This window comes from Mesocricetus auratus, unplaced genomic scaffold (genome assembly GCF_017639785.1).
Source record: "Mesocricetus auratus isolate SY011 unplaced genomic scaffold, BCM_Maur_2.0 Super-Scaffold_100051, whole genome shotgun sequence".
NCBI lineage: Eukaryota > Metazoa > Chordata > Mammalia > Rodentia > Cricetidae > Mesocricetus > Mesocricetus auratus.
The window spans coordinates 1150087-1175066 of NW_024429228.1; the positions used below are offsets into that span (position 1 = coordinate 1150087).

The following is a 24980-nucleotide window of genomic DNA, read 5'->3' on the forward strand; positions in this document are numbered from 1 at the left end:
TTTGTGTTTTCCTAGATTTCTTTAAGGGATTTGTTCATTTCCTATTTAAGGGCCTCTATCATCTTCATAAGGTTGGATTTAAGGTTATTTTCTTGTGCTTCTGCTGTGTTTGAATATCCAGGACTTATGGTGATCTAACAAATAAAGCTTGCCTGAAGATCAGAGTGCAGAGCTAACTACACACCTTTAATCCCAGCAGCTACAGTAGCTGGCCATAGAGTCCAGGGAGTGGTGGTACACACCTTTAATCCCAGCACTTGAGAGACAAAGGCAGACAGATCTCTGTTAGTGCAAGTCCACTCTGGGCGACATGAAATTGATCCAGTCTAAAAGAGAAACAGAGCCAGTTGGTGATGGCTCACACGTTTAAACCCAGTACTTGTGAGTCACACACCTTTAATCCCAGCACTAAGCAGGTGGAGACAGGAAGGGTATGGCTGGGTAGGAGAGGAATGTAAGCAGGGCAGTTGGTCTGAGGATACAGACTAGGATGCAGTCTGAGGACAAGATGACCCCTTTGGTCTGAGCATTGGTTAGAGGTAAGAACTCTAATGGCTGGTCACTCTGCTCCTCTGATTCTTCAGCTTTTGCCCCCAATAGCTGACTGTGAATTTTTATTATTAAAATTAATTAGAATTTGTGCTACAAGGGCTTGCTGTGGTAGGATAGCTTGGCCCTGGTGGTGTTGTGTTGCCCTGGGTTTTACTGATTGTATTATTACACTGGGTTTGGGGGTTACTATTAACTTAGGTGCTTATTTCTGAGGTTCTATTTGTTAGATGGATGCTTTTTCCCCCTTGCTTTCTATTTCCTCTCTGGTCTCCTAGCCTGAGTGGCCTGTAGTTCTGTTAACTAGCAAGTCTTCAGGTCCAATAGCATGTCTCCACTAGGGTTTGATTCTCCCTTTGCTTCTGAGGTTCTGGGCTTCTGGGAACTGGCATGGCCTCTGGGGTTCTGGATACTGTTGTGGTCTCTGGAGTTCCACGAACATGGGGTTCCTAGTGCCTGTGCAGCCTCCAATATAGAGCAGGAGTTGTCTGCTGGGTTGTGGCAGGGATACGGATCCCAGGGAAGGAGGTTCTATTGGGGATTGCTAAGTGGGTCTTAGGGATATTAGGGGGCAGTGTCTTAACTAGTGTTCCTGGTATGGGCATGGCCTCTAGTAAGGTAAGAGTCTTCTACTTGGGTTTGTGGGCAGGAATATGGATCCCAAGGAAGAGGGTGCTATTGGGGACTGCTGGGCAGGGCCTAAGGGGCACTAGAGGATGGTGAGCAATGTGTTACCCGAATTTCTAGTGCTGGCCTGGCTTATGGTACAGTGGGAGTAGACTAAACTGTCCTCAAACTTGCAGTAATTCCTCTGCCTCACCTTCCTGGTGTTAGGATTAGAGACATAAGTCTCCATGTATAGTAATGTTGTCTTGTCATTTAAATATTGTAATTTTTGAGAATTCATTTATGAGTGTATAATTACATCATATCCGCCCTTGTCGCCCCCTCATCCTCTTACTGTGTCCTCCCTTCTCTCTCTGAAATTCATGACTCCCTTTTCTTTAGTCATTCTTGGTACATACATACACATACATAACATACAGCCTACTGGTACTGTCTTTTAAAAGACCATTCCCAAAAATATATAATAACGCTGAATTCATAAACAGCTAATAATGTATCAATAAAAATATGAACCCAAAATTAATAGACTATCCAGAAGCAATAGCCAAATCCAAAATTTCAGAGCAATTATAGTTTAAGTAGAGAAAAGATTAATAAGGATGTAGTGAACTTTAACTAAACAATAAACTTGATCTAAAATATATTAAATTCTGAATATTAAATTCTAGAATATTATTATTCATTAATTAATTTAATTCACCTTGTCAAGCACAAATGGAATGGCTATATAACTTTTAGTAATCATATTAGGGTACAGCACTGATATTCTAAATTCAAAGATATAATAGTGATCAAAGTATCACAATGCAATAAAGGCAGACTGCAGTTCTTAGTTATTTTCTTATTGCTGCTATAAAATACCCTGACAAGCCGGGCGGTGGTGGTGCACGCCTTTAATCCCAGCACTCAGGAGGCAGAGGCAGGCGGATCTCTGTGAGTTCGAGGCCGGGCTGGACCAACAGTGTCAAAAACAATACAGAGAAACCCTGTCTCTAAAAACCAAAAAATAAAAAATAAAAATAAAATACCCTGACAAAAGCAACTCAAGGGGGAAAAGAGCTGCTTTTTTTTGAAGTATCTGAGCATGCAGTCAGTCCATCATGAGGAGGAAGACATGGCAGAGAGGTGTTGACATGGGGGAGGGGTGTTGAGAGGACCATGAGGTCAGTCAAGTTGCATCCAAACTCAAAAGCAGAGAATTAACAGGAAGTGGGGTCAGACTAAAACCTCAAGTCCTGCTCCCAGTAACCTCCTTCCCCAGCAAGGCTCCACCTTATCAACCCACACCACCAGATGGGGATCAGATGTTCACACACATGAATCTATGGGGACATAGTACATTCAAACTACAACATCAACACAAAGTTCATTATCACCCACATATATCACTTACTTAGATTTAAAAACCTTCTAAAGTATAGGGTGAAAGAAGCAAATAGAAACGAATGCAACTGAAAACAGTGCAAATTGACAGTTATAAATGGTAATTATCCAGTATTTGTAGGGCTTAGAATAATGAAATTAGGGAGATAATTTTCTAAAATGTAGGCAGAGAACAATTCAAAAAAAGGAAAAAAATAATTGATACGGACAAACTTAAAATAGAGAGAAAGAGATTAGCGGAACCAAATGGTGATTATTTGTTACATCCAATGAAACAGAAAAATCCACAGCAGAATAATTTGTCCTAGAGTTAAAACACAGGTAAACAGTTTTTAAAATGAGGAGACTAGCCAGCATAACTAAAACATAGCCAGAATCTCACCAGTAATTATTAGGGATGAATTGTAATAATTCTATGTCAGTGCCTTAGGAAATCGAAATGAATTATCTCTTAAGTATCATTTATCAAAACTGATACCCTTAGGCTCTTTTGAAAAATGAGCCTTTTTAAATCATTCCCCAGAACTAACTAATGAAACCATTAGATTCCTACTTGGAGATACACGCTAGAAGCTGTTTTGACAGCCTTGCTCCCTGCTATATAGTGACTATCTAATTCTAGACAAGCCAGAAATATCCTTCAATGACTTAAGTGAATCCAGTATGTCACTGATGTCTGTGTGGGAAGTCATAGTATACTTCATGGTAGGAATATGATGGGTACAGAATATGAAAACAGTAGTAAGAACAGTTAGACATCTGATAACGGTGAGAATGTCTGGACCTGTGCCCCAGCAGCTCTCCTCAGAACACTGGGATGTGTGGTCAGGAGACATGTAACTGTGTCCACAGCATTACTGTTAGCATCAAGAAAATTCTAAAATAATTCTAATGGACATTGACTGTAATACTCATGCAACAGAATAATATACAGTATTGGAAGTAAATGGATTATTTGGCTAAACTCATAAATGTGGTATAGATAAAACTCAGGGAAACTAAGCAGTGTGTTAAGACAACAGTCGTGATAAAAACCAGGAAGAAAAGGAAATGATAAACGCATATCTCAAGATACTGCCCTTCCTGCAGATTATAAAAGATCATTATGACTCCTGCTATGATAATTAATTGAGATAATGGATAATGTATTCTTTAGTTACCAATGCTTGAAAGTATTTGTATATAGTTTGTATTAAAATATATAAAAAAAGAGTCAGTGAGGAGGCCTGAGCAACCTATGGGACCCTGGGCAGTAGATCAGTGTTTATCCCTGGCATACAAATGGACTTTGTGTGTCCATAACACAAAGAGGGATGCTCTCTCAGCCGGGACTCTTAGGGGAGGGCCTGGACCCTGCCCTGAACGAAATGACAGACTCTAGATATCCCCTATGTGGAAGGAAGTGGGGATAGGGTGGGAGGCTGGGGGGATGGTAGGGGGTGCGGGAGGAGGGGAGAGAGAGGGAACTCGGACTGACATGTGAAACAAGCTATTTAAAATTAAAATAATAAAAAAGTTTAAAATATATATAAAAAGAAAAGTTTGTTTATAAAATTAATTTCAATCATTGAGATTCAATTATGAAGTAAAAATATGAAATTTGCTATGAAAACAAGTAATACTAGCCACTACTAACAGGTATCATGGAGCTGAAAGGAAGCAGTTTGTTAATGCCACCAATAAGAGCATATTCTGTGATGTGACTGGCAAAGCTAGAACATTGGCACTCAGCAGCTCATAGCCAAAAGCCTATTGTTAATGAAAATATTATACTGCCTCCTACTGTTAGGCTAAAGTGTTCATATCTGTGTGATTTTGAAAAGTAATTGCATAGCGTAAGGTTTCTAATAGATCTGGGGCACTTTTTTACTAATTTGCTTTTTACATTCTAATCCCAGTTCCCCCTGCCTCCTCTCCTTTCAAAGCTAGGAGGTAGGTACTTGCCACTGTTAACAAGGCTTGGGAACTTTTAACCAAGAGTTACCTAAAATTACATATAAAATTTCTCCAACTGGACAAAAAATAGTTTTAGGGGAGGTTTCTCAGTATGGCTACTCTGTTTAATCCCCAGTACCCACATGGCAGCTTACAACTACCCTCAGTTTCAAGCATCTGAAACCCTCTTCTAGCCTCCACAGGCACCAGGCATGCACATGGAACACGCATATGTGCATGCAGTCAAAACACTCATCTATAGACTTAAATAAGATGAAGTAGTTTTTAAAAATAGCTTTAGGGGCTACAGAGATGGCTCAGTGGTTTTGAGTGCTTGCTGCTCTTGAGAAGATCTGGGGTCAGCTGCTAGTACCCACATCAAGGAGCTCACAGCCACCCTTAACTCCAGTTCCAGGGGATCTAATATCTCCTGGCCCCTGTGGGGAACCTGCATAACTCAGGGACATCTGCATAGACATGGATAAACAAAAATAAATGAAGGCCTTTATCTCAGCACTTGAGAGGCAGAGGCAGGCGTACATATGTGAGTTCGAGACCAGCCTGGTCTTCAAAGAGAGTTCCAGGACAGTCTCCAAATACTACATAGAAACCCTGTGTCACAGTTAGTCCTGTTACCTTCAAGATATAGGAACCTCTGCTTCAGCACCATGTCTGCCTGCACTTCGCCATGCTTCCCGCCGTGATAACGGACCAACCTCAGAGACTATGTGCCATGCAAGTTCAATGTTTTCTTTGTAAGAATTGCCATGGTGGTGGTGTCTTTTTCACAGTAACAGAAAACCCTAAGACACTGAGTATGTGGCAGAATTATGTACTAAGCAGGCCTTTCTTTCAAGTTAGAAGAGCTGAAAACTGCTCAAGCCAAACTTAGAGACTTTATCTGATGAGCTTGAAAAATGGTGCCAGAGATCACAGAACTAGTGATTTTAGGGAGAATTTGGTGTCCCTGGTCCAGAACTCCAGAAAACTCCAGAACATTAAAGACAAGGAGGAAGTGGGCTGAGAGATACCTCAGTGGTTAGAGTACTGCTTCTCCAGATTACCTCGGGGTTCAGTACCAAACAACCGTAAGACGGACCAAGTCCTCTTTAACTCCAGTTCCAGGGAAACTGGCACTGTCCTCTGGGCTGTACAGGCACCAGGCACGCACAAACATCCGTGCAGGCAAAACTCCCACACACTTAATAAAAGTAAATAAAAGACAATGTGCAAAGGAAAGGAAATGACTAGGACATTCCTTTTCTTTGCATCTTCAGTTTTGGTCTACTTTTCTAAAGTGTTTACACAATGCCTTGAACTAGTCTTGAAAACATCTCTCAATGAGATCTCTATCAGATATATGGGAAGAAATTCTTAATTTGGCAGTGGCTTATTTGGGCATGTCTAAAGAAGTGAAGCCAAAGAGAGTTGTGAAGTCATACTTCGGTCATGAATCTTTTGTGACCTCCGTGAGAAAAAGGTCTAATGGGTGGCTTCTTTATGACCCAGTCATTATACTGTGCTCCAGCTAGCACAGACCTCTGCTTTTGCTAGTCACTAATAACTTCATTTACATAGGAAGTTGGTAACCAGTTGAAAGAAAGAAGTAGCAAAAACCAACAGAAGAAAAAGTGGTTTCTGTTTCTAAAATGAATCTTTTCAACAAGCAAGGCCCTGGCAGTGTTGAGCAGCTAACCTTGTAGTCCATCAGACATTGGACAAAAGAAGCAGATCCCAATGGAGCAGAAAGCCTGGGTGTGCATACCCAGAAATGGAATAGTATTTTCAGACTCTTGAGTTTCATACCAATTTGCCAATAGTAGAGTTAGTTTTGGAACCTGCCTTGAACCTACGGTTCAATTAAGTTATTAACTTCTGTAAGCATCAAATGCATAGTGCCCAACAATCCAGAAGAAAGCAGTGATTGCTTTGACGGTATCGTCTGCCTTCTATTTCTTCCTAACAGTAGGATCTGGAGTTGGTTCCCTGTGTATAGAAAGTAATTTATAGAATTGATATTTGTAAGTAGATATTCATGGGCTAAGAAAAACTGTGTTTACCATCATGAAGTCCGATTTAAGTCTTGTGCATTAAATAACCCTTTCACTTTGGAAGGGAAAGGCAAGGGCAGGAAGTGAAATTCAGGGTCATCTGGGACTATATAACTAGGCCCTGTCTCCCACTCCATTCCCCCCAAATAACATTCGAGAATAAAGAGTGCATATTAAGCTTCTATATTCAACAAAAATCATCAGTAATATTTTGAGATGTTTCATTATAAAATAGGTGGAAATAATGCTGATGGTGCTCAGCATTTATCTTAGGATCTCTTAGAGTTTTTGCAGTTGACATTATCTTTGTGATACTATGTTTCCAGGGTTATCTTGAAGAACTTTTACGGCTTCGTGAGAACCAACTTTCTGACTCTGTCTCTCAGAATAAATTACTACTTCAGAGGATTGAAGATTCTGATCTGGCCCACAAGTTGGAGAAGGAACAGTTAGAATATATCATTGTGGAGCTTCAAGACCAGCTGTAAGTGAGCTCCTTTTATGACAACTTTGACAGTACATAGACATGAACGTGGAATGTGTTTTGCTAAGCAATTCAAATGCCAGGAATCTGCTGCCCCTCAGATCCTCTCACTCTTGTTAAGGTGTTTTTGTTCCTTGCTAGTAAAGTAATCTCTTTTCATTGTGGGAAAATTAGAAAACACAAGACAAAAATTAAAATCACCTTCAGTTGTTCTGTGCAATATACATCCTAGATGTGTGTTTTTACTTGATTCTGTTTTGTTTCTGCAGTGCTGGACATCAGACTTACTGACACACACACATCCTCATCCCTTAAGTATTCATGTAGTTACATCAGTTATTGATTGACTGGAAAATGATTGTTCATTAGACCACTATTACTCGAAAGCAATCCTGATGGATGAAACCAATACCAGGCTCTGCCAGGGTATCACTGTGCACAATTTAATGCAACCTCCTGTTTAAAAAAATTGCAGCAACCAGTCTTTAGATAAACAAAGCTGCTGTATAGGGAGCTACATTCTGGTGTGAGCTCCTTCACCTGTCACTGAAAGCACTCACCCTAATTCTACCATTTTGTCAAGATTATGTTGTTTATAGTGAAAAATGTCCACATGGTAGTTTTTACTTATATCATTAGACTTCCAGAAAAAGGATTAATAGACACTTTCCATTTATTTTCCAAGACTTATCAGATTTTAGCATTTGTCTTGTAATTCTCTCTTCTTAATCTTCTCCATCATTCATAATTCAATTTTATTAATTGTTCTAAAAACATCCCTCAGTGCAGCTTTTGGTTCTCTGTCACCAAATCCAGTTCAAGGTTGTATTTTCTATTTGGTTCCACTTTTTCAGGCACTTTACACTCGGAGCAGTTTCTCAGTTTGTCTCACATGAGATTGATGCTGATATGAAATATAGACCAGTGACTTTTATTGTATTGTATTGTTCCTTTGTTTTTGCTTTGATAAACTCACCTTTTTCCCCCACAAAATATAGTAAAAGTTATTTTTGCCTTAAGAGTATAACACCCAAAAGCATGTGAAGTCTGTTTGTTCTTTATTGATGATATAAACTTTAATGAGTTGGACCAATATTCTGAAATACGTTGTCTTTTGTATAGTTGCTGCTGTTCTCCTTTGTAGTTTATGCATAAGATATGACACAAAATATTATGAGGGCAGTTAAACATGACAGATGACGTCTTATTTTGCCTGCTTGCTTATTTATTTACTCATTTGTTTGTTGGTTTTTTTGATACACAGTCTTACTGTGTATCCTTAGCTGTCCTGGAATTCACTATGCAGAAAAGGCTGGCCTTGAACTCACAGAGATCCATCCTCCTTCCTCTGCCATCCAAGTGCTGAGAAAAGATGCATACCTCCACACCTGGCAGGAGAGGAGGCTTTTAAAATAAAGAATTCTTGAGTAAACCTAAAAACTAGCAATATTTTCTAGGAGTTTGTTTGCTGATAAAATATGTCCACTCATTGTTCCTACTCCTCCTAATGGAGAGGGCTCATTGTTCCTACTCCTCCTAATGGAGAGGGCTCATTGTTCCTATCCCTCCTAATGGAGAGGGCTCATCATGCCTCAGCTGAGGTCAGGTTAGCACACTCCATCCACACTAGCTTTTGTTAAGATGGGTGAAAATAGCAAGACTAAAATAATAGAGATGGCTAGGTTTACCTTTATAATTAAATATTAGTAAGGCAATTATACTTTTTAAAGTAACACTGGAGCTTGTCTGATTATTTGTATCCTAAAATCAGTCTTTATGAGCTGGACTCACGGCATGAGCCTCTAAGCTCACTACCGGGGAGCTGAGAAGGGTCATGAGGCTGAGTCCATCCTGGACTATTAAGTAGCAAGACATTATCTTTTAAAATAAAGATAAACAAAAGTTAATTTTACTTTATTAAAGTTATTTCCCTGATGAAGTTTTGATAAGTTTATTTTATATTTGATAATTTAAATGAAAACTCCCATATTAATAATTCACCTGTGTTATAGTGTAGTAAAATAAAACTATGTTATAGATCTCTTTGGTTTTGCAAAAAGAACCTTACAGTTCCTCCTAATACCTTTAAGGAAGATTTTTAACCAGAACAATATTAATAAAGCAACAAATAGAAAGTTATATCTAAGGCCATAGAGATGGCTCAGTGATTAGGAGCAATGGTGGTTCTTCCAGGTGACCCAAGTTCAATTCCCAGCACCTACATGTTGGCTCACAACCATCTATAACTCCAATCCCAGGTGATCTGATGCCCTTTTGGGGCCTCCATGGGCACCAGGCATAGATGTGGGGCAGAGACACACATATAGACTAAAAATCCATAAAAATTCAATAAAATTAATATTTTTAAAAATAACCATTGGTCAGCCAGGTGGTGATGGCACATGCCTTTAATCCCAGCACTTGGGAGCCAGAGGCAGGCTGATCTCTGTGATCTTGTGGTCAGCCTGGTCTACAGAGCTAGTTTCAGGACAGGCTCCAAAGCTACATAGAGAAGACCTGTCTCAGGGGGAAAAAAGTATCCACTGATAAAAACTGGACTGTTTTCTTGAAGTCAGAAGTAAAATATTTACCTAGAAGTAATATAACTGTAACCTTCCGATTTTTTGTCTTACAAAATCCCTTTGCATAAAACTGTTTTAGAGGAGAATGAAATAATTCTTACATGAATATTCTCATTTTACTGCTTAATTAATGCAAATAATTTGTATTTTTAAATTAGCTAATTAATAATGGTTAATAATACTAAGATGTTGTTGGGCGGTAGTGGCACACACTTTTAATCCCAGCATTCGGGAGGCAGAGGCAGGCAGATCTCTGTGACTTCGAGATCAGCCTGGTCTACAAAGTGAGTTCCAGGACGGCGTCCAAAACAATATAGAGAAACCCTGTCTCAAAAAAAACAAATAATAATAATAATAAGTGTTAACTAATAATTTAATTAATTAGTTACTGCAGATTAGATTTAATATTCCAAAGTGTGAGCACTTTTGCAGCTACCAGGACAGAATGAATATTTCCCCCTTACTGTTGAGGGCCTTTATCCATTGTCACGAAGCCTAAATCAGAGCTGGGTACTGGAGTTCCTTTTGCTCCTTCTGAGAAGATAAAGCACTTAAATGCATCAGTGTAAAGTTCAAAGAGGAACATTAAGAGGTAGAGAGTAAAAGACTTGTAATGTTTGTTCCTATGTGGGTTGAGTATCTTTTCTTGACGATTTGAATATTTTTCTACTTGGCTTGATTTTTTTTTCAAAAAAATTAACATTATGTGCATTGGTGTGAAGGTGTCAGATCCCTTGGAACTGGAGTTATAGGCAATTGTGAGCTTCCATGTGGGTTCTGGGAATTGAACCCAGGTCATCTGGAAGAGCAGCCAGTGCTCTTAGCTGTTGAGACATCTCTCCAGCCCTTGCTTTTTTTAACATTTTTTGAGACAGGGTTTCTTTGTGTATCCCTGGCTGTCCTTAAACTTGCTCTGTAGATCAGGCTGGCCACAAACTCAAAGATCTGCATGCTTCTGCCTCATGAGTGCTAGGATTAAAGGCGTGTGCCACCACCTATAACCCAGCAACATATCTTAATATATGTAATTTCAATTACTATTATTCTTGGATCATGTTTTTGAATGCTCATAACATATGAACATTTTGTAGTTCTGCTAACAATCCAAATTAGTGATGCATATAGTACAAGATTATTTTGAAGTTTTTTACAAATCAGGACTGTCTTCACCTAATAGCTATGTCATTGTCCACAGTAGGCTTGGTCTGAATTAATGTCTTGAAGTTGCTGGCTCTTCACCTCAAAAATAAAGATAATATTCACTTGATGGGTTATTAAGAATGTTCAGGCAGGCCATAGTGGTACACATTGGTAATTAGTACTTAGAATATGGAAGCAGGAGATTAGGAATTGAAGGACAGGCTGAAGCCTCCTGATACCTTATGTCAGACAGTCAAAAAACATAAAAAAATATGTTAATGTTGATAGATACAGCACAAGCAGGGAGCTCTCAGATTATTGTTTCTTCTGCTTTGGTTTTGAGTTTCAAGATATGACGGTTGAGTTCTAACTATTAAATGCCAGTTGGATGAATGGTGAAAACCATTGTACATGATCATGTTCATAGTGTATAGGGATACATCCTATTGAATTACCATTTAACAGGTTTCACCTATAAATGTAATCCTTTTTTAAACTCATATTTGATAAAATGCAGAGTATCTTACGAGACACTGGAAAAGGGCACATTTTTAGAAGTTGAGTTCACACTTAATAAAGTTAAAATATTGGGATATTTTAAAATGTAAAACTAACTTTTAAATCTGAAAATATTAATAATAACACTTCCTTGTAGATGCTGCATTATTCTAGGTTTGATTCTCATGGTTTTTAAGGCATGTGATTCAGATTGATTTTTATTTTACTTCAATAAATTTTAACTCCAGTTCATGCATTGAACTCCATCCAATAAAATGAATCTCAAGCTTAAAATGTTACTTATACTTTGGATCAATATAGGTAAGATTTGTTATAATAGGGGAAATTAATTTAGCTGTAGTTAGCAGTCATTTATATGTATGCTTTGGGGATCTTTTGTTTAATAGAAGCTCAGGACACATCCTTTCTGACTGGAGTTTGCAATGATGAGGTGAAGATTGACATTATCAACCCCAGGGTTGTTTAAAGAGTATCATCTGTAATAGGGACAGTTTGCTAACAGCCATAGATTTACAGCCTTGGGTAGAAGATTTGCAGTTTAAACACTTGTAAAAACATATACATATATGCAAACCTCAGAAATAGAGATCCATAGACCAATGTGTAAAATCTGAAAAGATTGTCCAATAAAATACGAAGAATTCTTAAGAGCTCCTGATGTACTTATCCTGTTTTGACTTGAAAATTTTAGCATTGGTAACATGTTCTGTGTGGTCTTGTAATGTAAGGAACCAGAGTCTAAACAGTATATGCAAAGAATCACTCCTTGTTGAGGAAATTCAAGAACCAACCATGTAGCTGTGGCTCTCAGCAAGTAGTGATGGTGTCATCCATCAGCCAGCAAAACATAAGTCAATGATGCTGTACTTCCTGGTTCACAGTTTAGGGTGAATGGTGAAGATACTAGCAAGAGAGTGCAATGATATCATCGTGGCCTACATAAAAATGGATGTTATGACTTATCATCATCAACTGGCCACCTATACATTTAGCAATCGATACTTGTTAATAAAAGTTTAACTTACAATCATGTTAATGTGAGTTGCATACTCCATTGACCATATTAGAACAGATATTAAGAAAATGTACTAAGGACTTAGGAAATGGCTCCGTTGGTAAAGTTCTGGACCTGAGTTTGATCCCATTACCTATGAGAAAAGTCAGGTGCTGTGGCACACACTTGTCATCTCAGCACTGGAAAGGGAAGGTGAGACAAGCCAGTCCCTAGGGCTCTCTGACCAGACAGTCCAACCCACTTGGCAAACTCCAGGACAGAGATAGATACTGTTTGGAAAATAAAAATGGTGAATGGTACCCAAAGACCAGCACCAAAAGTTGTCTGGTAGCCTACACATGTATGCACAGATACAGATGTATGCACACACACACACACACACACACACACACACACACACACACGCACGCACGCACGCACGCACGCAAAGAAAGCAGAAAAAAGAAAATATAGTCAGACTAGAAAGGTAAATCATGTTGTATTACATTTTCTTGAATATTGATGGGAAATCAGTAGAATACTAAATTTTCGAAGACAATCATTTGATGTGACTGGTACTCCATTGCCTCTACATATGATATATTCCATTAAAATAAAAATTCTATTATTATTTTCAGTTTATAGCACTATCCTTTATTTTCATATAATTTGCAAGATTAATGAATTTAAAAGAATCATTACTTCCTATTTGGGGCAAAAATGTATAGACATGTCATTTATAGCATTGATAACTGGAGAGTGAGGCTAGATACTCAAGGAGGAGAGTTCTTTTATATTAATGAAGTTAAGTTGATTAGGGCAGTGGTGGTGCATGCCTTTAGTCCCAGCACTCAGGAGGCAGAGGCAGGCGAATCTCTGTGAGTTTGAGACCAGCCTGCTCTACAAGAGTTAGTTCCAGGACAGCCTCCAAAGCCACAGAGAAACCCTGTCTTGAAAAAAAAATTCAATTTAGAGTACTATAACCTTAAAATGTTAAACATAACCTTTATAGTAACCCAGGAAAAATACAGAATATACATGAAAGGAAATAAAGAAACTGACATTGTATTATGAAAACATGAAAGAAAACAAGTATAACAGTCAGTGAGGGACAGATAGCTTATAGACATTGAAAGCAAATACTAAATTGATCAGCATCTCTATTTCTTAGAATCTAACTCCCAAGAAACAGATTGGAAGCACAGGAGAAGAAATCACCTGGTCCACATGAACATGCAGTGTACAAAAGACTCACTTTAGACTCAAAGACAAAAGAGAATAATCCATGAGAATAGTAACTAAAAGATATAATTACACAAATATCAGAGGAAGTAGTTTAAAGCTGCAAAGTTATGACTTGGAAAGATATGCTAATAAAAGCTCATATAATTATACATTAAATGATAGAGCATCAAAATTTATGAAGAAAAAATTATCAGAATTGAAGGTATAATAGTTTGAGAATTCACTACCATTCTGAGCAATGACTACAACAACCAGAAAGAAAACAAAGTGTTTAAACAACAACAACAACCAGAAAGAATACAATTTAAACAACACGTTAAGCCAGTAACATTGTACCCAGCATATACTTCTCAAGGGTCATTCCAAGATGTGCCCTATGTGAGAACACAGTTCTTAATAGATTTTCAAACATGACATGAAGTGTCTCCTCTAGCAAATAAGAAAGCAGAATGTGATTTACCCATAACATAGAATATTATCTATCTTAAAACAGGAGGGAATTTTGTGATATGCTACAAGGATATTATTATGCTAAATGAAAAAAATCATTCACGAAAAACTGACATGCGTGTATTAATCACTCTTCTCCTTGCTCTGTCCAAATAACTGACAAGACACAGCTTTTTTGGGGGGGAGGGGAGGTTGTTATTTTGTAGTTTATGGAAGGTTGCACTCCATCATGACAGTGAAGCGTGGCTGTCGGCGTGTAAAGCAGCTGGTAATAGTCAGCATTCAAGAGGCAAAGAGAGCGAATGTGAGGAGGACCTGCCTGTCCCCCATCAAGCCTGGCACTACTGAGCCCCTCTCTCCAGAAAGACTCCATGTCCTAAATATTGTACATCCTTCCAAAAAGTGGCACCATTTGGGGAACACAAGCTGAAACATGAGCCTAGGGAGGACAGTCTACATTTGAAATATAAGTGAGGCAATGTAATAAAACACAGAGACAGAAAGGAGAACCACCAGACATTGTAGCACAGGCCTTACTTTTTTCCTCCTATTTCTGTTGTTGGGATACATATGATTTCAGGTATCATTGGTGAGGGATATTGAGCCACACCAAGTATTCAAGGAAGGGAAGTCGTATGATACTTTATTAGAGAGAGAGGTCACTTACCTGAGAAGCCGGGAACTGAGGTCAGGGCTCTGCTGGTCTCCGACCTCAACCACAATCTCAAGAGAGAGGGTGAACCCCTCCTTCCTTGGCCTTTATCTCTGCCCCCCCCCCACCATGTATCTGTGACCACGCTCACTTGGGCGTAGTCAGTGCTGCAGGTACGTGATATCTCTACCTACATATATTTTTCTTTCCCTATTTTTTGCTTTCAATACATCCTGACTGCATTTTCCCTCCCTCCACACCTCCGAGCTCCCCGCACCTCCCACCCCACCCCACCCCACCCTTCGACCCCGCCCCAGATCTACTCTCCTCCATTTCTCTTCCAAAAAAGAAACAGGCCTTCCAGGGATATCCATCAGACACAGCATAACGAGATACAGTACGATTAGGCACAAACCATCATAACAAGGCTGGACAAGGCAACCCAGTAGGAGGAAAAGGTTCCCAAGAGCAGGCAAAAGAGTCAGAGGCATCCTCACACCCACTGTTTGGAGTCCCACAAAACCCAAGCTACTCAGCCATAATACATACAGAGGGTCTAGCACAGACCCTAGCAGGCCTTGTCATTGCTGCTTCAGCCCTGTGAGCCCCTGAGTCCTGCTTAGATGATTCTGTGGGCCATGTTCTCATGGTGTTCTCAACCACTTGGGCTTCTCCCATTCTTCCTTCTGGACTTCTGTGGAGTTAGATCCCTGAGCTCCAAGGGGAGGGACCCGATGGAGATCTCCAGTTTGGGCTTTCTCACCACCTAATGTTTGGCTGTGGGCCTCTGCTTCCCATCAGCTGCCAGCAGAGGCCTCTCTGAAGAGAATTCGGTTCGGCACTAATCCGGAAACCTGAAACACTCAAGCTGTTAGAAGGAGACATAGACAGATAGTCCCCTACAAGATACAAGTGTAGGAAAGGGTTTTCTGCTAGGACTCTTATTTACAGAGGATTTAAGACCAAAGATTGACAAGTGGAATTGTGTAAAACTAAAAGGCTTCTGTGAGCCAAGGAAGCACTCATTATCAGTTGAAGAAGAATCCCATAGAGTCGGGTATCTTTACCAGCTTGATATCTGACAGAGAACAGAATATGCAAATATCTTTAATCCCCGCTCTCGGGGCAGAGGAAGATGGAGCTCTGTGAATTCCAGATCAGCCAGTATTAAAGTGAGATCTTGTCTCCAAACAAACAAAACCAACAACAACAAAAAGCCAGTACTGGTTTCTAGGGCTGGGAAGAATAATCACCATTACTGTATGGTAGATATATCATCTCAGGTTTACAAGAGCTAAAGAGGACAGGGCCTGGTGTTGCAGGGACTTTAAGGCCAACTGCTCTGCAAATTGAGGCAGGGGGATGATAAATTTCATTTGCCTAGTCTGCAAAGTGAGTTCAGGGTCAGCCTGGGAAATCTTATCTCTTAGTGAGACCTTATCTTAAAATGAAGAGTTAAAAGATGACTGAGTGCCAGCTTACCACACGCCAGGCCCAGAGATCCTTAACCAACAAAAAGAAAAGACTAAGTGGTAGGTGATGGCGCTTGGTGCCACATCCCATGAATGTGTCAAATATCACTAAACTGAGTCACCAAAACTGGCAAGATGTTCTGGATCATGTACATTTTTACCACAAAATCATCTTAAATTTAAAAAGTATCGTTTGGAGTCTAGAGCTATTAATGTTTTCACTGAGAAAGTGTTAAATGTTTATAAAAGAGTGACAATAAATCCAGTTAGCCATCACCCAGACTGATCAGTTTTCTTTTCTGAACCGTTTCTGAGGCAAATTATGTGCTCTCATTCGTGCATTCTTTACTACACATCTCTTAAAACTAGACATTTTCTCACATAATCACAGCCAATAAAATTAGAAGCATTTCTTGTATCATCCAATCTTCATTAATAACAAAATCTTTGCAGTTCTCTAAAAATATATTTTCTGTAGTGTACTTTATTGAATCAAAATTGACTACTTGGATATCTCAAAATACAGCATGACTCTTCTTATAGTTCTATTAGATAATCTCTATGTGTTCCTTTTTCTAAATCAATGACTTCCTAAGTGTCATCTCAGGACAAATTGTCAAACTTCATCTCCGGCTCAGAACTGAATTTTAGCAAGGTTCCCCAGGGGGTTAAATGACTCATTAAAGCTCAAGGCATGCTCATATTCTGTAAAGTAGATCCTTTGCATCCAGATTAATGAGTTCTGCTTGCTCCAAGTCACATATATAGAAAGAACTTGAGGAGGAATGGAGATCAGAAGAGACTATAAATATCACAGTAAACCTGTCTATTCTGTAATTAGCCAGACATGTGTTCAGATAGATGATAGAGTAGTAAGAACAAGTAAATGTTTGCAGTGGTAGAAAAAGTAGAGAGATGTTGATGACTTGCATTAAGGTAAAAAAACAAACAAACAAAAAACCAAAATACTGAAAGTAAGTGGGTGATTGTCTAACTTATTCCCATTCAGTTTCTATGATCTGGAAGACCTGTTCTTACAGTTACAGTTCCCTTGATAATTTGTTATGTAAGATTTCTGCTTCTTGCCATTTTTCTCTCCCCTCTATTCTCTCCAACACCCTGTTTCTCCGTATTCCTTTGTCCCCTCTGTTTTTGTCTTTATCCCTGATATAGTTGTTTAATATAAACTTTATATTATGTGTAATGGAAATAAAATAACAAGAGAAAACTCAGAAAGGGAGTGAGGTTTACCAGTCATTGCTTAAGTTGGTGAGAGGTAAAATCCAGGCAAATGTATACTAAAAAGCTTCCCTGGAATTCCTGATACGTGTTTGGGGCAGAAAATTGCTCTCAAGGGGCTCATGTAAATTTTAATGGGGCTTTTTGGACAAGAATATCTTAGAGGTAGTATGTACATCATTCATATCATGGCATTTTGGGAAGCACAATAATCATGCAAATGAACACTGGATTCAGATGGTGACAACTGACTTCTCTGTACGAAAGTTCATCTGATGGCTCGAGCCAGGAATGGACAATACCTAAAGCAGTTCATTCATTGATGAATTGGGGTTTATACAGTGGTGGTACCTCATTGTTATTCCTTCAATCCCTTCTGGCTAGAATTGTATATGAAGTACCTTACTGATTGGGGCTCTTTGACTTCCATAAAACATTCCATGGATAAAGCTATTCTAATTCTCATTACTCTTGCTTGTACTTAGTGTTTGCCTTTTTCTCTTTGATGCTCTTGCATTCATTTGGTAAGCATTGATTGAAAATAATATGATAAGCCAGGCCAAGTCCCAGGTGCTGATGATTGGTGAGCAAGTAGAACAATCTCCACCTTCGCAGAGCTACCTTGGTTTAGAGCAGTGACTAACAGTGACCTAGTAGTGTCTGGAAGATGGTTCTACTTCCCTTGTGTAGTAGTAATTTCTAGTGTAGTTACTTCATCTTTGGTGACGTTCTCTTTCTTTGAACTTTAGCTCTCTTACCAAGATGCCCTGCATTAAATGCATAGACGTCAGCATTACGATAGTTGTAATGTATTCTTTAGTTTCATAAAGGTTATAGCCCATGTCTCAGAGAACTTGAATTCACCAAGAATTGTAGCACATTAGACGAGGTGGGAAGTCCCAGGTTTGCTGGAGTGCTGCCTCAGTTCATTCCCTGATGCTGTAGCGGGATGCCCAAAACTGCAATTTGTAAAGAAGGCAGTTCTAGAGTCAGGAAGTCCAAAAGCGTGGCATCAGCATGGGATGAAGGCCCCGCTTGTGCCGCCACCCCCAGTAGCAGACAGAAGGACACAAGAAGAACAAGTAAGATATCTAAGTCCACCCTCAAGCACTTTGGTTGGTCCATGTGGGGATTAAGTGGCACTAGTATATTAGTCTGTGACTCGAACACCTCCTATGAGCATCATCTGCAACACTTTTGCCTTTGGAAGGAAGTTCCCCAGTAAATGGATGGACACATTCAAAAAAGAAAAAAAATAGCCAGTCCTGGTGCAATCTGATACTCACCTTTAAAGCTTACATCTTGGCTTCCATGATTCAAGTATTCTGTTTTATCATAACCAAAGGTTGTTTCATATTGCCAGGAGGTAATAGCATGCACTTTTAATCACTGCAGTATGGAGGCAGAGGCAGGTGGATCTCTGTGAATTCGAGGCCAGCTTGGTCTGCAGAGTGAGTTCCAGAACAGCCCAGTTACACAGAGAAACCCTGTCTTAGAAAACAAAGATTGCTTCACGTCATGGACCTTTTGGACTTTAATGAGTACTTGAAACCACAGATGTTAACCACCTTAGGACAGAGGATCATAAACCTTATAATATTGCAAGTGTGAGATGGTCATGATCTGAAAAATGAACACAGTAAAGGGGAGAGAATGACCTTCTTAGCATGCATCACAGTGGCCCAGTAAGATGTCTGGAAAGCTTCATGGGACAACCAGAAAGTGAAATCAATTTTGAGGAATAGATAGAATTTGGATTTAAAAAAGATTTTTATTTATGTGCATTTGTGTAACTGTGTGAGTGTATTGCCCTCAGAGGCCAGAAAAGGGCATTGTACCCCCTGGAGCTAGAGTTACAGGGGATTGAGAGACACCCAGATGTCAGTTCTGGAAACAAATTTGTGTCCCTTGGAGAACAACAAGTATTTCTAACCACCAAGCCATCTCTCCAGCCCTAAAATTTGGATTTTTTAAATATAGTTGAGATATGATTAGTGTTTAAGGAACATAGGCAAAGAGATGAAAACTTTCCAATATTAAGTAAAAATCTAAGTAAACTTAGATTTGGGATATGTTTTCCTCCTCTGGGAACTTTGAACCTAACTTACCTCTTGAGGTCACTGCTTAGCATCAGACGTGTCTGAATGGTTAAGCTTGATGGTCTAAATCGAGCTTAAAATCCATGTAATGAAGTTCTTTCTTTAGTGATCTTTTAATCTTTATATTCATCAAGACTGAATTGCATTATTTTGAGGGATGAAATTCCTGGATACTTCCTGTTAAAAATCCAAAGAGAAAGGAGCTTTTATTAATTTAGAGATGAATACCACAGAAAAGTTTTCAAATTTACCTGATAAATATATTATTGTTCCTTAGTTGATTAAAATGTCTTTAGTGAACCTTTCTGTTGAATCTTTCCCTTGGTGTGAGTGATAAGTTGGTTTATTTCCATCATATAGAATGTTTCTGCATTTAGATTAGCCAATTAATCTCAACACTAGTTGTTTTTAGTAAAATAGCACATTTATCTTTAGACACTGATTTAACATGGTGAACAATTATCTGGTAATTTAAGGTGAAGTCTCTTTTAGGGTAGGTCTTCTTTTTACCAAGCCTGTTTGATCACTTTGAATAGGTCTTGTTATAAATGTGGTATCATTTTTAAGTGAAATGATGGCATTGTTTAGTTTGAAAGCAAACTCAGTTAATTCTTGGGTACAATAAAATTTACTGGGAAGCTAATAATTTTCAGGATAGTAGAATGGAGAAGTATGTTTAGAGAGAGGTAGAGTGAAAGTAGGAACTATGGAAAATTCTCTGCTAATCTTAGTCAGGGCCCCACTGTTTGAATAGATACATAGCCCTCCCTATTTGTCACTCAGATGAGATTCTTGTCAATATCTAAAATATGGAATGGAATTTTTAATCTAACTTGACTCATTTGCCTGTTCTGTGGTGTACTTGAGAATGGAAACCTTCCTACAATTTACTGTGCAAGAATTCTCTAGGAACCTATTTGCTTCATAAGACAAATGCCAGGATTTCCTATTTACACATTTCCCACAAAAAGTAGCAAGTAGGTCCTACATGGACCAAAACTATACCTGTTTGACACACTGAAGTCTCTTATCTCATTTCAAGGGATCAAATAGCTGTGCGTAGAAACATTACCATTGGCTTTCTAAGGACAAACAAAGGTCTAAAGATAATTCTGAGGGTCAGTGAGATGGCTCAGTTGGCAAAGTTGCCAAACTTGATGACCTTTGTTTATTTCCCACAACCCATATGGTAGAAGGCGAGAACCAACTCCTGTAAGTTATCCTTACATCCCTGTATACCAGTACATTAAATAAATAATTCATTCATTTGGTTTTAGGCAAAAGTTCTGGTTTAGGCAAAAGTTTGGTTTTGGACAACTGTTGTGTTGTAACTTTGTGAAGCAAGTTCTGTTTTATGAGATCGAAAGTTGCTTCACCTTACAAAAGAAACTGCTTTACCAACTGGAAATTGTGATGTGACTCACCCTTAACAACTAATCGCCAGTGTCAACTATTCACAGATGCACACTTGCGTTTCTCACAGCCTGGTGGAAATGTTGCCTGAGATCTGCTCAAGACATAGAACTTGAGTTTTCCATTGGTATTCACTAAAAGCCTCCAGTGGAGCAAATACGTAATAGAGAAAAATCTACTAAGAAAACCCAAATAATGCAATGTATTGTGGTAGACTATCAGGCCAGTAATCTCTATTACTTCTTTTTCTACCAATCTTAAAATTGCTGTAAAATTTTGTTTTCAGTAACTAAACAGTGTTAAAACACTTTGGAAGTCTTTAAATGACTTTTATGTATTTTTCCAGTGAAAATAATTGTGTGACAGGGAAAAAAAGAGTATCTTAATAAGATTCATTCTCACTGACTTTTTAGTTTAATGAGACAAAAATCAAGTGTCTGTGTTAGATTATGTTTCTGTATACAGTGAAACACAAATTTTTAACATACAGTTATTATATGCTATATGAAATCAGAAATATACCCTAGCCCATTAGATACATGTAAGCATGGTTATTATGTAGACCCACTATTGGCACTTAGAGGATTGTGCTGGCCAGTTTGTCTTTAGTGTAGGATTGTGCTACCAGCTACTCACTGTCCCCTCCCCAGCACCCTGAACAGGACTGCAGGTTAGTTAATTGGGGGAGGTTAGTAGTCGGCCTCTTCCCTGTCTGAGAATGCACGCTGCCAGGACACTCTGTAAGGTCTTAGAGATACAGTAAGACCACTGCTTTTCAATTTTCTTTAACCAATACCAGTGTTGAATTAGTCTCATGACTGTAGTCAGTTGGTCCGTGTAAACTGAAATTTTGCCAGAATTTTAATTCTTTCGTAAATTGCTCCTGTCAAGTAACAGTTCTTTAGCAAGAAAAACATGTCAAAACATTGCCGGTTGATTCTAGCATTCAGTGAAGTTTTGACAGTGATTGCATATTTTCATGAAACTTTATTAGTAGTCATTTCTGTCTAAAACAACGGTACGGGTCTGCAGAGACGGCCTGGCAACCTCTGCTCCTATAGAGGGCCTGAGTTTAGTTCCCACCATCCTTGTCAGGCAGCTCCGCAGAATCAGAAGCCCTCTGCTGGCCGCAAAAGGCACTGTATTCATGTGCTCACACCGCATGCACACATTCAGACACAATTTAAAATTTAAAAATTTAAAGGGAAATAATTAAAGGAACTTTTTAAAAATAAAAGTATTCTTCAAAATGTATTGCATGCAGTGGGGCCTTTATAGCACAGTTGGTAGAACGGAGGACTGTAGTGGATAAAATGTATTGCATGAATTTTTAAATTTCATATATTTCTACTTTTCAATTGATTTATCTTTTAACTTGAGTTAAATTACTTTCAATTATTACTCTGAGTTATTGAACTAGGAGATCCTTAGACATGGAATCTATATTTTAGCCAGCATCTGATAGTCTATTGCTTTTGATTTAGGTTTAAAGTGCTGATGGGCCCTTTAATTCATTAGCAATACCTCATTGAAAAGACAGAAGGTCTGATTTTCAGTAGTAGTAATGTATCGTAGTCAGCACAGAAAGTCTGAAAACCATATGCTGCAGGAGAGGAAACAGTCTGAGTCTCAGCCAGCTTTGTTTCTGCTCAGTCTGTAGACATATCATTTGTAAACGATTACTTAAGGGCCTAAGTCCCAGTTAGGCTTCCTGCCATTGAGAGAATAAAAAAGAGTAAAGACAAAAGCACTCACCATCTTAATATTCACAGGACTGTGCTAAAGAATAATGATTTAAGATCAAGACAAGAGTTAACTGCCCACCTCACCAACCAGTGGCCTTCCCCAGGAGCTCTGGATGTCAATGCTGTTGCCTTGGATACGTTGCTTTACCGAAAACACAATAAACAGTGGTATGAGTAAGTGTAATGTTTTTTTCCAACTAATTACACATTTAGTTGTACCAAAACTTGTGGCTATCCACTTGGGCATCTCAGTTATTTTTCTGAACTTATTATTAGCAAAGATAGGCTTTAGGACTCCTTTGATGAGGTCCCTTAAGAAGCAGATGTCTGAACATTTGAAGCCAAGGCGTCCTGGGGAAGCAAAATAACTGAAGAATTCCTAGGTAATACTATCAGGCCAGCTGCCTCCTGCTTCTGTTATATTTCCATTCAGTCTTCAACTGCATCAATGGACTTGTTTTCATGAGGCATTTATTTTTAAATGTTAGCTTTAAGATGCAGTAGCCTGAAACTAATTGTTCAGATTGTTTTAAAAATGCCATATTGCATCTTCTAAAAGTATACAAAAGTCTCCAGTTCTCAGTGGTTCTGAATTTTGTTCATTTTAATCAGTCTAGTTTTTAGAGCCTGTAATACAGCCACTCTGCTTCTGGGCTGTAATTTATTTGTCCTGGTGTTCAGCCTTTCATTTGGTCAGATTGTGTCAGTATTGAATATGCTGCAAAATCTTAGATAATCTACATTTTAAAAATTGAGTTACATTAGCATCTTCTGGGTTTTAACACTTTTCTATCTTAATCATTTGTTTCCAGTATATTTCTCCTTCAGTTAAGTTTCTAACTTTTCCTCCTAATCTTCCCTCCCAGGCCCTTTTATTTTTATCTCTTTCCCTTCTATATCTCTTTCCACTGTTTTTCTTTATCCCCCCACCGGCTATCGGCTCTTCTTTAGAGTGTCCCTGTGCTTAGAAGTCACTGGCAGGGTCACACATTTTCACCTAGGCTTCTTAGGATACCCAAGCTAGTGCTTTCCTTGTGTTTCTGTTTGTCTGTCTGGCACTCATCTAGGTGTTCTGCATATTGACTAGTTACTTGAACAGACATGTTTTAGCAAAAGGGTAACTTCTACCTCCTTTAATTTCATGATGTTGGGGGTTGCTGTTCAACAAGGATAGAATGTAAATTAAATTTGACTTTTTGTTATTAAAAGCAGCACTGGAGACTTGAACTCTTTCTTATCTTATTGTTTGCTAGAGACAAGTAGAGGTGAACAGTCTGTGGAATAAATCAGAACTCTTTTCATCTATTAAATAATTTCTTAGTGTGACTTGAGGGGCTTTGGGCATTCCATAGACTAGCATAGAGTTCCTTTATATACTCGTATAAAAATTTGCAATAGCTGGGTGGTGGTGGCGCATGCCTTTAATCCCAGCACTTGGGAGGCAGAGACAGGTGGATCTCTGTAAGTTCAAGGGTAGCCTGCTCTACAGAGTGAGTTCCAGGACAGCCAGGGCTACACAGAGAAAACCTGTCTTGAAAAACAAAACAGTTTATATAACTATAGCTTATGCTGACTATAACTTTACCTTTCAGTGTCACACTGAACTAATAGAACAATATTTGTATTTGTGTTTATGATAAAAAAATAGGCGTTATAGAAATATGTGGTGTACTTACTTTATACGTAATTCATGAGAGGCTCCTAAATTTACAGAGATGCTGAGTTATGGCTCAGTTGATGAGCTGCTTGTGCAAGCATGAGTACCTGAGATTGGATCTCCTCACCCATATAAAAAGTTGGTAGTGTTACACGCCTGTAATCCTAGCTCTGGGGAGGCAAAGACAGGGAGATCTTGTAACCCACTGGCCAGCTAGTTTTGTCCAACCCAAGATCTCCAGGTTCAGTGAGAGATCCTGTCCAAAACTTATGCATGTGAGCATAGTTGCACACACACGGGTGCATACATATGATGCACACATGCTCACTATTGTGACGGGCAGTGGGCAGAGCTCAGTCATGAAAGTGCTGAATGTGCCAGCATGAGGACTTCTATTTGATCCCTGTCTCCCATGTGAAAAGATGGATATGGTTGGCCATACTTGTAATCCCAGTCTTGGGGAGACAGAGTCCAATGTATCCCTGAAGCTCACTGACCAGGCAGCCCAGCCTAGCTGGAAAGGTTTAGGTCTGTTTTCAAAAACCAAGGTGGACAGCTCCTGTGGAATAGCATCCAAGGTTGGTCTCAGACTTCTAACCTTCTGTGCCCATGTGTACTGACACCCACACATATAAACACAAACGCACAGACATACATTGGGATTGCATTAAAGCTACTAAATAAGACTTTCTTTGCAATATGCACATCATGGTAAAAAGGGAAAGTATTTTTGACAGAAGATGT

The 24980-nt window shown here is 38.9% G+C and overlaps 1 protein-coding gene across 3 annotated transcripts in view; it reads left to right on the forward strand.

Annotated features, from left to right (window-relative positions):
• The window catches only part of Rundc3b (RUN domain containing 3B), a 144196-nt gene that overhangs the window by 104718 nt on the left and 14498 nt on the right, over window positions 1–24980 (forward strand). The window contains exons 8-9 of one of the 3 annotated variants that reach the window (XM_040735829.1): window positions 6872–7029; window positions 22607–22747. In XM_040735829.1, coding sequence (XP_040591763.1) covers window positions 6872–7029; window positions 22607–22747 — 299 coding nt within the window. Of the gene's footprint in view, window positions 1–6871; window positions 7030–22606; window positions 22754–24980 lie in introns of all 3 variants that reach the window. The other 2 variants (XM_040735828.1, XM_040735830.1) reach the window with 2 other exon arrangements.